Genomic DNA, 13,975 nt, shown 5'->3' with positions numbered 1-13,975 from the left:
TTCCCCCACCTGTGAGGAGTGTTATAATTATGCTTCTCCTTGGAGAAAATTAAAGTTGCTTATCTGTAACAAGAACAGCAAGATGTAAGCCCAGAACCCAGCTGCCTCTTTTTGAAGATGGATCTCATGTTCATTTGTAGCTTTTTAAATTTTTTGTAAGAATTGAAGGGGCCCTTTCTGATGTCCATGACATGAGATATAATAACATAGTATATGACTGCAGGTAAAGACCCAAATGGAGGGTCCAGTCTGCCCAGTATGTTGTTTAGGATAGTAACTGCAACTCCACGCAGGCTACCTCCATGCTTTCTGTTAAGGGAAGTCTGATCACTCATGTTTTCTTAAAATGCTACACATCTTACAAATTCTGTCAGGTGCATGTAAACTTAAGAGCACAACTGTATACTTATATACGTTGCCATTGCTGATAGAATCCACATTTGTGGTAAGAAAACAAAATTGAAATTGGCAATAATTCTACAAGGGGAGGGGGAAGCAGCTTCCTTAGGTTATCTTTACAGAGTGAAATATTTCTGGGGTCCATTTTCAGTCACTGTGCAACTCAGCTAGTTAACCAAATAACTTTATCCGGCTAACTAGTAGGGTATATTCAGCATCGCGGTCATGCCACCAAATATACCAGACTATCTTAAAGATAGATACGTTTATCTGACTATCTTTAGCACAGGTCTGTGGCCTGACCACAGTTAGCTGGATAAGTTATTCAGATAACTCCACATCTCCCTGGAACACCTCCTGCCGCCCCTGGAATGCCTCCACTTATCCAGCTAAGTTCTAGCCGGATAAATAGTTGAATATCCTGGTTTTGCCACTTAGATGGATACATTTTGAGTTATCCATCTAAATGCGTTTTGAATATCAACCTTGCTGTTTTTAACAGTGTGAAAAAGATCGGCTCTGGGTTCATTTCCCTTCAGTTTACATGATGTTCCTTGATTTTTACTGGTTAAAGCAGGTTTTAGAAAGTGCTTGGGTTGCAGTAGGGTTTGGAAATATTTCCAAACTGTTGAATTCAGTTGATGTTTGTAGGAAGTTTGCAAATTTTATAACATGCTCCATATACTCATCCCAAATTATAATCTACTCCTTACCTGCTACTTTACAATAACGGCTGCGCGTGCACAACTATTCACCTAGCCTGTCATCAAAAAGCTACCCAAGGTAACTGCCATCTGTCCAGTTCACTAAGGTACAGGACAATAGAACTAAATGAAACTGCACTGAATGCAAACATCGGTTCTAAAGCCAAGCTAATCAGACTCATTGGATTGCTAATGAAAATTATATCATTATTTGTTTAATATGGGATAAAAATAAGTGCGGACTTCATCATTTTATTGAATTTCTAATATTTCTACAGATTACTAGCATGAAGATAATGTTGCCCTTTTATGCTGATAGGAATGACTTTGTCTATTCTTTTCACATCAAAATGATGATGAACAGTTCTAGTGTTAAAAGAAAGCAATATTGCTCTTTATCAACATAAAATATCCATTAAAAATGTTAATGTTTAAGTGAGAGTTTAAAAGAAAGAAACAAAACATTCTTTATGCAACAAAAGTGCAGATGCCTCTGTCACTTTCTAGTTGTAAAATCACATCTCTTCCTAAATAAGCAGCTTCTGATCAACATGTGCATTCTTTATAATCTATAATAATATCCAAAATTTGAGTAATTTTTAAAAAAAACTTTTTTCTCCCCTTATTGCTGTTTGTCCTATCTGCTAGATTGACATACACTTTCTATAATTAAAAATATCAAATATGTGTTTCTGAGACAGACTTGATCAGATTTTTGAGCACTGTTTAAATGTGTCTTCTGTTATGTGGCGTTTGTGCTATCACCCTGTTTGTGATGTGATATGTCCTTTCACCCACTGCAGCTCCAAAAGATAGAGTAATGCTAAACTTACCAAACACATTCTGTTTTAAAAATGAGATTTTTCCCTCTCAGCAGCAGCAGCAATCAGTTTTCACAGTGAACCTCTTAGATTGGAAAGGCTTGCTTAGGTGAACTTGAATGTCTCAAGGGAATGAGCATAAAGATACCAAGCTTTTCATTCATCTATAGATCTATTAAATTCCAGTTCTTGTTGAAAGGAACCAAAAATAACTATCTGGAAATTCATTTGATGGTCTACGTGACATGAGTTGGTTGTCTTAGCCCATATTCCAAGTGAACAGATATCCATGTGATAAAATCCACCTTCACAATTTGACACTAATTGGTATTCCCATTGTTCGTCTCAGTGGAGAGACCAATGATGGTATACAAGAATAAAGACTGAATTGCCCTTAGACTGGTCCCTCCATAGCTGGGGTGAAGGCTTCTTAGCAGAGCAGTGTGGGAAAGATTTCTCTGCCATTGACCATGTTATAACTGTTCTATGTATGTATGGAGGACTTTCGGTTTCCATTGCTGTCAATCCAATGCATTTCACAAGTTTCAAATTCACTAATTAAAAACATTTTTTTTCAATCCCTTTGTTAGAAGACTGGATTTTTATTGATTCATTTCATCCTCCAAATGGAGACAACATGGTCAACAACTTTGAAAGACTGATATTTGTTGTTTTGTTTTAGGCTTCTCTATTCAATATCCCTGAAGATAAAATAAGTGGTTGAAAGGTTTTCCTGTCCTCCTTTTCTACCTGTTTACTAATATCTTATCTTGAACATGTCCATGATTTTACTAGCCACAGCATTCTAGGGCTACACCAAAAAAAATCTCCAATTCCAGTTTGCATGTATAGTTTCTAAAGCTTAAGCAAGATGATAAATATATGCCTTTTAGGACTTCAACTTTCGTTTGACTTTATAAATGTAATTAAGCATCTTCATACAACCCAGAAGTTGTATTTAATTCTGTACAGTTTGGCTGCAGATCGTTCTGATGCTCTGGAAGTTAGTCTCCAGTAATTGTACAATGCAGAATTTGGCAGGGTTGATTTATTTTTTTATGTGCTAGCTTATTTATGTATTTCTTTTTTGATACTATGATAAATAATGAAACAAAAACATTAATTGGCATAAACTTTATCATTGATATAAAGCAAATTAAAGTCAGAAAATGTGTGACTTCAAATTAAAATTTATGACCATAGCTTCTAGCGCTGTGAAAATTCACATATTTCATATTTGCAGAAAAGTTACCGAAATTTACAGGAAATAAATTAATATTTTGGTGTGGTCTTACATAACATTTTCTGTTTTAGAATGATGTCAACAAGCATGTACATGTTCCTGCAAGCCTGTTAATGCAAGTCTGCTGTTTTTGGCTACCCATTGACATGTTTGTCCAGTGCTTGAAGGCTATGTAAATTATTTGTTTCTTAGGCTTGCAGCTTTACATTTTTTGCCATAAATCAAAGTTGTCATTTCCATTTCTACACCAAATGCAAGATCAGAACAGTTATACATTTTATAGATGGTTGGAAAGACCATGTTACTAGAATATTTAAATAGGCATTGAATGAGATTCTTAGTTTAATGAAATATTCTGCTCACCTCATCAGTGAAATGAAAAGCAAATAATAGCAATGAACAGTTCAGATGAGTCATTTGATTACCTTAATTTTTTTCCAATTAGATCAAAGAAAGCAAAGAATTCAATAGATAAGTCAACAGAGACTGACAATGGTTATGTCTCTCTGGATGGGAAAGTAAATGGCAAAAGCGCTGAAGATGGCACCCATGCCCATGAATCTCCATGTGAGGTACTTAGGTCAGAAGAGGTAGACTGGAATGCAGGAACTGTCAGAAATACTCACAGTCATCAGAAGGTAAGCATGATAAAGAAACTAAACCTGCTAGACAGTTTAAGGGGCCTCTCTATTAGGCTTCTGGGAAGTAGACTGAGGAGGAACATTAGAAAAAATATTTCTTAATAGCAAGGGTAGTGAATAACTGGAGCAACATTCTAGGGGAAGTTGTGGGAAAATGTTATTGGACTTCAAAAATGCATGGGATAATTATTATAATTTATTCATAATAGACATGAGGATCCTTAGTTACAATAAAGTGAAGATAAAGCCATAAGTAGCGTGGCCTCTGTTACTGCAATAGGAAGGATAAACAGGTAAACTAGATGGATCTTATAGTCTTTATCTGCTGTCACTTTTTATGTTTCTTTACAATAGATCCATATTAATAATCATTACCACTGTAGTAAGACGGAAATTTGGAAAATAATTATTTATTTAATGTTCGCTTACAGATACCTAAGCAATTTACAGGTGACATACTTAGTTAAAAGAAACAGTATCAGACTATAATATGGAAGACTAAATATAGGGAGAGGCATAATAATCAGAAAATAGAGATGGTAGTACTTTGGTATAAAACATTGTTGAAACGTAATCCGGACTGCTGTGTCCATTTCTAGAGGCAGCATAGAAGGATGGCTATAGACAGTGTAGAGAAAATTCAGAGAATAGTTTCTAAAATAATAGAGTCTGCACCATAAGACTGATGAGATGAGACTTAAGGACTTACCGTATTTTTCGCTCCATAAGACGCACCTGACCATAAGACGCACCTAGGATTCAGAGGGGGAAAATTTAAAAAAAAAAAAAATTTTGTGCTAAACCGGCTCTGTTCCTGGGCGTCTGTGCGTCTTATGGAGCAAATTAGGGGAGTGCATGGCTTTTTTTTTTTCTCCCCATTTTGTTTTCGGGTCTGGGGACGGCCATTTCGGTCCACTCCCCAGATCAGAAAACTTTTCTTTCTCTGGGAACCCCTCCCCCCCAAAAAACCCCCCATCTCAACCCTTTAAATTAATTAACAACCCCCCACCCTCCTGACCCACCTCTAAGACCTGCCAACTTAATTTACTACAACCCCCCCACCCTCCTGCCCCCCCAAGACCTGCCAAAAGTCCCTGGTGGTCCAGCGGGGGTCCAGGAACGGTCCGGGAGCGATCTCCTGGGCTTGGGCTGTCGGCTGCCAGTAAACAAAATGGCGCCGACGGCCCTTTGCCCTCACTATGTCACTGGGACTGACCAATGGCAGCGGTAGTCCCTGTGACATAGTAAGGGCAAAGGGCCGTCGGCTGCCAGTAAACAAAATGGTGCCGACGGCCCTTTGTCCTCACTATGTCACTGAGGCCGACCAATGGCAGTGGTCGCCCCAGTGACATAGTAAGGGCAAAGGGCTGTCGGCGCCATTTTGATTACTGGCAGCCGACGGCCCTTTGCCCTTACTATGTCACAGGGACTACCGCTGCCATTGGTCGGTCCCAGTGACATAGTGAGCTCAAAGGGCCGTCAGCGCCATTTTGTTTACTGGCAGCAGACAGCCCAAGCCCAGGAGATCGCTCCCGGACCGTTCCTAGACCCCCGCTGGACCACCAGGGACTTTTGGCAGGTCTTGGGGGGGTCAGGAGGGTGGGGGGTTGTAGTAAATTAAGTTGGCAGGTCTTGGGGGGAGTCAGGAGGGTGGGGGGGTTTGTTAGATTTTTAGTTTTTTTTTTTATATTTGCTCCATAAGACGCACATACAGTTCCCCCCCCCCCCCCCCACACTTTTGGGGGAAAAAAAGTGCATCTTATGAAGCGAAAAATACAGTAAATATGTTTACCTTAGAGGAAAGAAATAGAGAGGGTGGGGGAGATATGATGGAGACATCCAGATACCTCTGAGATATAAACACTAATAAGACTCAAGCATTTTGCCAATGGAAAAGAAGTTCAAGAACAAAGAATCAGAGTATGAGGCATGCAGATTTAGGAATAGCATAAGTGGATATTTCTTTACAGAGTATGAATGAAACAGCCTCCCATTGGATGTGGTAGAGACAAAAGCATGAACAATTCAAGAAAGCATGGGACAATCATAGAAGATCCTTAGTTGAGAAGTGCAAGTAAACCAAAGACCACATAGGATGTACAGTATTATTGTGGGAAGGGAAAATTAGTAGATTTGATGGGCCATGAAGTTATCTGCTTATTCTATATTTCTCAGTCAACAAGCAGGTATGAATTAACCATTATCCAGAGGTGGTGAAATCCAACAGCGCCGACATGGACCCAACTCTCAGAGCTCAGTAAAGACTTTACTGAGCATGCACGGATGTTCCTGTGTACATATGCTGCCTCATGAGCTGTAAAACGTTTCTGACACCTCCTTGGCTTCCTTTCAATCAGAACTTTGTGGGTCCAAACAGTGTTGCAGATGAAGTACAAAGTTCTGATTGAGAAGCCAAGAAATAGGATAGGTATGTATGTATTATGGGTTTACAACAAATAGAAGCAGCTACCTCTCCAATTAATCACTAAATAGATACAAGGAGAGAGGAAGAAGGATATAATCCACAACTCCACAAAAAGTTTTTTAAATTCTTTAATATCAACAAATGACAATATCATAAGTCAAGGCTCTATAAATCTTTAATCTGCAGTCTCTCGCCACGCAATGGGCCGCAGGCTGTATTCAGCCTTTAGAGCATTTTTCATCTAATCATTTATTGTCATTTGTTGCTCTTAATTTAAACAGTTATACTTTATTGTATCAATAGTTCTTTATTTAATTTTTCACTTTTATATTAAACGCATCTTTCCCTTAAACTCTACAACCAAACACCAAATTTATAAAAAGGAATACTTAGCCCAACAAATCTGTTATATCACCAAGCTATACTGTTCAAAAATGCTCCCAACATGAATCATGTTTCAACTGAACCTCAGTCTTCTTCAGGGGAATTTCATTAAGTTCGTATAGGCAAAATATTCTATAATCCTACAAATTAAAAGCAATAAAATTAGACACTCCAACTTAGAGCCTAAACTCAATTGTATATCTTTCAACACCCCAAAATTGTGAAAAAACACTTCAAAAAAACCATTCCCAAACACATACTTATTCAAATTCATGGGGAATTTCGAAGAGAAGTTTTTACATGACAATCCTTTTAGCAGTCATGTGAAATTATGGAGGTGATATATCGATGACATCTTGGTTGTGTGGGAGGGGGAAGAAAGTGAGTTTGTAGCATTCATGTCTTGGTTGGAAAGATGTGATGTAAACTTGAAGTTTACTCACATTTTTGATAGGAAGAATGTGGCATATCTCGATATTTCGATTACATTACAATCTATGGGATTTAATTTTTCGATTTACCGTAAACCAACAGATAAAAACACTCTTGAGATATGATAGCTGCCACCCACAACAACTGAGGTCCAACTTACCGTATGGGCAGTTTTTAAGATTGAGGAGGTTGTGCTCCGATCTACAAGATTACAAATTAAGGGGCGGATTTTCAGAGCCCTGCTCGCGTAAATCCGCCCAAAACCAGGCGGATTTACGCGAGCAGGGCCCTGCGCGCCGGGAAGCCTATTTTACATAGGCCTCCCGGCGCGCGCAGAGCCCCGGGACTCGCGTAAGTCCCGGGGTTCTCCGAGGGGGGCGTGTCGGGGGCGTGTCGGGGGGGCGGGTCCGGTCGTCGCGGCGTTTTGGGGGCGGGTACGGGGGCGTGGCTACGGCCCGGGGCAGTCCGGGGGCGTGGCCGCGCCCTCCGTACCCGCCCCCAGGTCGCGGCCCGGCGCGCAGGAGGCCCGCTGGCGCGCGGGGATTTACGTCTCCCTCCGGGAGGCGTAAATCCCCCGACAAAGGTAAGGGGGGGGTGTAGACAGGGCCGGGTGGGTGGGCTAGGTAGGGGAAGGGAGGGTAAGGTGAGGGGAGGGCAAAGGAAAGTTCCCTCCGAGGCCGCTCCGATTTCGGAGCGGCCTTGGAGGGAACGGGGGGAGGCAGCGCGGCTCGGCGCGCGCAGGCTATACAAAATCGATAGCCTTGCGCGCGCCGATCCAGGATTTTAGTGGATACGCGCGGCTCCGCGCGTATCTACTAAAATCCAGCGTACTTTTGCTTGAGTCTGATGCGCAAGCAAAAGTAGGCAGATCGCGCTTCTTTTAAAATCTACCCCTAAAGGCACAAATAATGATTCACAATTTTCAACAGAGGGGTTATCCCTCACAGACGATTAGGAAAGCTTACAAACTGGCCCGGTGGGTAAATAGGGATCTTCTTTTTTTGCCTTCCAACCGAAAACAGGATTCGAATAGAACCGTGTGTGTTTTACCATTTTCCCCTCAGGTGTATAAAGTACAGAACATCATTAAGAAATACTGGCATGTTTTGACATTACATGATGGATTGCATGATATGCCGAGATTTGCCTTAAAACGGGGTAAAAACCTGAGAGAGATAATTATCCATTCTGATTTTGCAGATGAAAGGGTGCGAGTAATATCTGATGATGGGAATGATAAGGGACATTATCCCTGTAGAAAATGTACGGTTTGTACTCAATCTTTTGCAGGTGAGGTTTTACCATTTTTTGTAAATGGTAAGTTTAGGTTTCAAGCTTTTACAAATTGCGAAGCTAAAGGTGTGATATATGGGTTGTGGTGCCCTTGCCCTCGTCTCTATATTGGGAAAACCAAACGGAGTCTTAAGACTCGGATGATAGAGCACAAGAGTGCTATTGTGAGAAGTAGAGCTGAAGCACCGGTAGTACAACATTGTTTACAATATCATCACACGTTTGATGATTTGAGATTCGCTGTGATTGAAAAACCATTGCCCTGTAATCGTGGAGGAGATTTTGATGGTTATCTTTTGCAAAGAGAACAGAAGTGGATATATTTTTTTGACACGATGGATCCTAAAGGACTAAACAAAGAGATTGATTGGTCCGTTTTTTAGATTTAGGTCGTTATGTGCCCTTTAATTTTAGAGGAGTATGGGAGATGTAGTATCCAAATAGATGGATTTGCCTCGGATTTCCGATGACATCATTTTGGAGATACATTTAAACCAGTGATTTCAAGTTTAAAGTAGACATCTGAGACACTGAGGCGCCATGTTCGAATTCTTTTAGAGACGGCTAATGAGTGTCCGGGTGAGTGTTGAATTTGAATAAGTATGTGTTTGGGAATGGTTTTTTGAAGTGTTTTTTCACAATTTTGGGGTGTTGAAAGATATACAGTTGAGTTTAGGCTCTGAGTCGGAGTGTCTAATTTTATTGCTTTTAATTTGTAGGATTACAGAATATTTTGCCTATAAGAACTTAATGAAATTCCCCTGAAGAAGACTGAGGTTCAGTTGAAACATGATTCATGTTGGGAGCATTTTTGAACAGCATAGCTTGGTGATATAACAGATTTGTTGGGCTTAAGTATTCCTTTTTATAAATTTGGTGTTTGGTGGTAGAGTTTAAGGGAAAGATGCATTTAATATAAAAGTGAAAAATTAAATAAAGAACTATTGATACAATAAAGTATAACTGTTTAAATTAAGAGCAACAAATGACAATAAATGATTAGATGAAAAATGCTCTAAAGGCTGAATACAGCCTGCGGCCCATTGCGTGGCGAGAGGCTGCAGATTAAAGATTTATAGAGCCTTGACTTATGATATTGTCATTTGTTGATATTAAGAATTTAAAAAAACTTTTTGTGGAGTTGTGGATTGTATTATGGGTTTATACATGTAAGATTGTAACTCACTTAGGGTCTGATTTTAAAAAGCATTTACATGCGTAAAACTGGGTTTTACACGTGTAAATGCACTTTACTCGAGTAAGTGGGCTTTTGAAAATTGCTACAATATATGCCATTGAATCATCCATAGGATTTATTCGCATAAGTGCACTTTACGTGAGTAAATGGCTTTTGAAAATTGCTACAATAGTAATTACATTTATGCACGTAACTCCTTTGAAAATTACCCCCTTAGGATATTAGAGCGAGTCGTAAATATTTTAAAATAAACTAGCAACTGTAAAACTATACTAATGAAAATACATTTTTCAAAACAGACAATAATTAGAAAGTCCTAAAAAAAATGTTTACATTTTCCAAAATAGCAAACACATCAAATAACATCAATAATTTAAACTAATAAGAATAAAGAAATCCGCTGCTTTCCATACAAGGGAACTTGGGATTTCAGGTGCCCTGAGATTCTCATGGATTAGTGGAGGAGGAGGAGTTATGAACACTCTCTCTCATATATCCACACTTGCGCTTTCTGACTCTGTAAATTAGAAAAACATGTTGCATCTTTCTTCTGCCACTGCTGCATGGGCCAATGCTTTTCCATCTCCTGCTCCTTAAGGCAATGTAGGCTGATATTGCAGCGTGCTCTTGCTCTTTCAAGAGGGGGTGTAGGATAACTGAGCCAATCTTCATAAGCTGGAGGCAGGAACCACACCAACTTCAGTCTTCTTCATGCAACTTCAACTTTATTACAGAAGTAAACTGCCTACCTTTTAGCAGTGTACCCACCACTAGCTAACCACAGGAGCTGCTCCTGGAGATGCAGGGTCCTCCTGTTCCTGGCTGTCTTATTCTACCCAGCAGGATCTTGTCCATAGAACACTCTCCCTCTATGGGAATTAAGGTGATCCAGATCTCTAGCCTAGTCCGGCATAGGTTAAGGAGGGGATTAGAGCCACTCTCTTAGAGGGGGCAATGATGACATTTCCTTCTTCCCATCCACAGGGACCCACAGAATGCCATTTCTCTTCTGTACCCACAGGGGTAGAAAAAAGGAAATATCACCAGAAGCTTGGAACTCTATGCTGCCACCTAGTCTAACTAGTGCTTTCACCAGCCTTGGCACACTGTTTACCACTCACACCAAGATCATACAATCTTGTGTCCTCTCTGCTTCCTTCCCCCTCTCCCTTGTCCTTTCATGCCTCTTGCACCTTTGTAGCCTCCTTCCCTTCTCCTTCCCTCTTACTCATATCCGGCTTTCACTCTCCTTATCCTACTCACTCAATCCCATCTCCTTCCCATCCCCCTCTTTCTACTCCCTTCCCTTCCTCCCCCACTTTTTCATTCCATTTACTCTCACTCATAACCCCTTTCCTTCCCCTCTCCACACCTCACCCCACTCCTACTTCCTTTCTCTGCTCTCCCACTCTCTTGTTTTCCCTTATATTCTCACAAACCTTCCCTACCTCTTATCTCTCCCATCTGGTTTTCTTTCTTCTGCTAGTGGGGGGTGGAAAGCCATGGGAAGTGAGGCTTTGGGTTCTTATTAAAGCCCCGTATTAGCCTACGACACTACATAGTGCCAGGAGCAGTGCAGGCATGCTGACAGTCCATCTTCATTCGCCATCCAAGACAGCGAGGGCATCCACCTCAGCGCTGGGGAAAGACCGGGTCGAGCACCATAGCACTCAGTGTCACCGACACGGTGACCGTCCACCACCGACGCCATCCAGCACATTGGTGCTATCCTTCTCGGTGCTGGAGAATGCCCTGGCCGAGCAACATCACCACTGCCATCGCCATTGTTCCGCACAGTGCTGGCAGTCCTTGGTGCTCCAGAAACACCGGAACAAGTTCCGAAGAATTCTGCACTGGCGTTACGAGGGCCGGGTTCACGAGCCAAAGATGGGCTCCCCTGTTCCCGAGGCGTGGCCCACCGACATCGGTGGGGGATACATCGGTGGGGGATTGTGGCCCTCCACAAATTACCATGGTAGCGCCAGCCACGCTCAACCTGTCTCCTCTATACCTGTGCTACCATACCAGGCATCAGAGTTGAGACAGACATCTACGTCCAACAGGCTACCCCTCGATGACTCCTGAAATCCACGGACCAGCAATCTTCACCGGCTCGTCCTTCGGCGATCCACGTCACTTCTGCGGCATTCCCATTGAGATGTGTTCTCTAATTCGGACCACATGGTTTGAAAAGTTCTAGGTCATCTACCTTCCAAGAACCGTATTAGTGTCACATATTACTATTGCCAGCTATGTCAGCCACAATACCAAGAGAACCTCTGTATCATTTCTTTGGGATTGCAGCGGGACATCCTCCCGCTTTCAGCAACGGGACTCTGTACTGATTAATGCTCTGACTTCTGGTTCCTAATTCAGAGCCAAAGTTCCAGATGCATTCGCTGATCTGCTAAACACAAGATCCAGCAAATACTGCCTCAAGTGCAAGTCCACCTCGAAGCCTGACGACGGGTCTCGATGTTTCCTTGTACAGCACACAGAAATGCGGGTACGACTTTACCGCTTACGCTCCCATGGGAGGTTACATGATATCCAGATTACATCAGCCCCGCCAGTTGGACACCTCCTGGTCTCCCAAGTGGCCGGATATCAGAGCGGCCACCCCACTTAGTACCAAGGTTCCCGGTACACTCCCTCAGACGCTACAAAGCGCAGGAGGGAGGGGGGTTGAGGAGTTTTAATTACACTATTCTTTCTTTCAACAGAAAGTAGTTACTCTCCGCCCATCCTGGACCTCAGAAATACCAACTTTCTTCAGAAGGTACAGGTAAAATGGTATCTCTTGTCACCATGCTTTCATATAACAGTAAGTACATTACCTCTAATCTTTCTATGTGCTTCATGGTGAGTCAACAATATTACAATCCCAAGCTTTGCCGGTTGCACCAGCTTTGGCAACTGGGGTATTTCATTGAATCACTATCTGTGACTGCTGTTTCTCTACGGAGTGCAACTGCATTCACGCTTTTCCTTGCGTGGACAGCTGCATTACCACAGTCAGGCCATGCAAGGAGCTCTAACTTCTTCATGAGTCACTATAAAATTACTGCCTGGGATTACTGTCACTGCCATAAATCCCTTATACAACACTTCTGGACACCACAGTCACAATGACCTTCCTGTGCATTTGGCTTTAAATGTCGTTATAGGAGACAGAAGCGCCCACTTTTGGAGGCTGAACAAATCCTTGCTGCAAGATGATAAATTTGTACAGGACCTAGAAGCTCACTTAAAGGAGTACTTCCAGTTAAATTCCAATGTTGCAACTCAGACGGAGACCCTGTGGGATTGCTCTAAAGCAGTTATCCGGGGGCTCCTTATCTCTAAAGCAGCTGCTAATAAAAGAGCTAGAAGCCAAGACCGTCTATCCCTACATAAAACAATAAGCCAACTAACTAAGCAGCATATGAAGACTCAATCGCCTAAAACATACCTCAAGCTATTAGTGGCCAAATCCGACCTCCGCAGGATAGATGATCAACAGGTACTCCATGCCCTTGAGTCCACTAAACAAGAATTTTATGAGAGAGGTGATAAATCAGGTAGATTGTTAGCCCGCCAACTAAAAGCAAGAATAGCTCAATCCCTTGTCACCAAACTCAAAGACGCTCAGGGAACCATACAGACAGGTGCGGCTGAGATTCGAGACATCTTCACTAACTTCTATCAAAATCTTTATAGTGCAGATGCAACTCGTGATGCAGATGCAATTGGTGATTATTTGCAAGGGGTGATGCAGATGCAATTGGTGATTATTTGCAAGGGGTGATGCAGATGCAATTGGTGATTATTTGCAAGTGGTGGTGCTCCCCACGTTAACTGATGCACAACAACAGATGCTGGAAACACCAATAACAGTGCATGAAGTAGTGCAGGTGATTGCATCTCTTAAACCGACAAATCACCGGTCTGGATGGCCTTTCTAGTGCCTATTATAAGAAATTATCCACTGTGCTAGCAAATCCCCTAGTGGATTTTTTTCAATACCTTGTGTGAAAATGGCAGTATATCAGGGTGCTCGAATGTGGCAGGAATATTGATTATTGCAAAGCCAGGAAGAGACCCAACACAATGTGGATCTTATAGACCCATTTCTCTCATAAATCTAGAACTGAAGATCTTGGCCAGAGAGTTAGCTCTGAGGCTTAATTGATATCTGCCAAATCTAGTACATTCTGACCAAGTAGGATTCGTCCCACAGTGTGTGGCGGCTGACAGTGTTAGGAAGATTACTAATTTGATTAGGTGGGTCCATAAAAAGCAACTGCCTGCAGCACTACTCTCCATTGATGCTGGAAAGGCGTTTGATCTAGTCCACTGGCCTTTTCTATTTCAAACGCTCAGGAAAATGTCCTTTGGTCCTTTTTTCCTCCAGTGGATTCAGAAATTGTATGACAATCCTAAAGCCAGGCTTAAA

General features: G+C 41.8%; 1 protein-coding gene across 2 annotated transcripts in view; it reads left to right on the top strand.

Moving 5' to 3' along the window:
• Positions 1-13,975, top strand: part of PHTF2 (putative homeodomain transcription factor 2) — a 393,241-nt gene that overhangs the window by 300,035 nt on the left and 79,231 nt on the right. For both annotated transcript variants that reach the window (XM_029615118.1, XM_029615117.1), the window contains one exon: positions 3,613-3,805. In XM_029615118.1, the coding sequence (XP_029470978.1) occupies positions 3,613-3,805 (193 nt within the window). The remainder of the gene's footprint in view (positions 1-3,612; positions 3,806-13,975) is intronic.

Source organism: Rhinatrema bivittatum, chromosome 9 (genome assembly GCF_901001135.1).
Source record: "Rhinatrema bivittatum chromosome 9, aRhiBiv1.1, whole genome shotgun sequence".
NCBI lineage: Eukaryota > Metazoa > Chordata > Amphibia > Gymnophiona > Rhinatrematidae > Rhinatrema > Rhinatrema bivittatum.
Note: the sequence above shows the minus strand (reverse complement) of the source record. Positions and strands in the feature narration are given on the sequence as shown.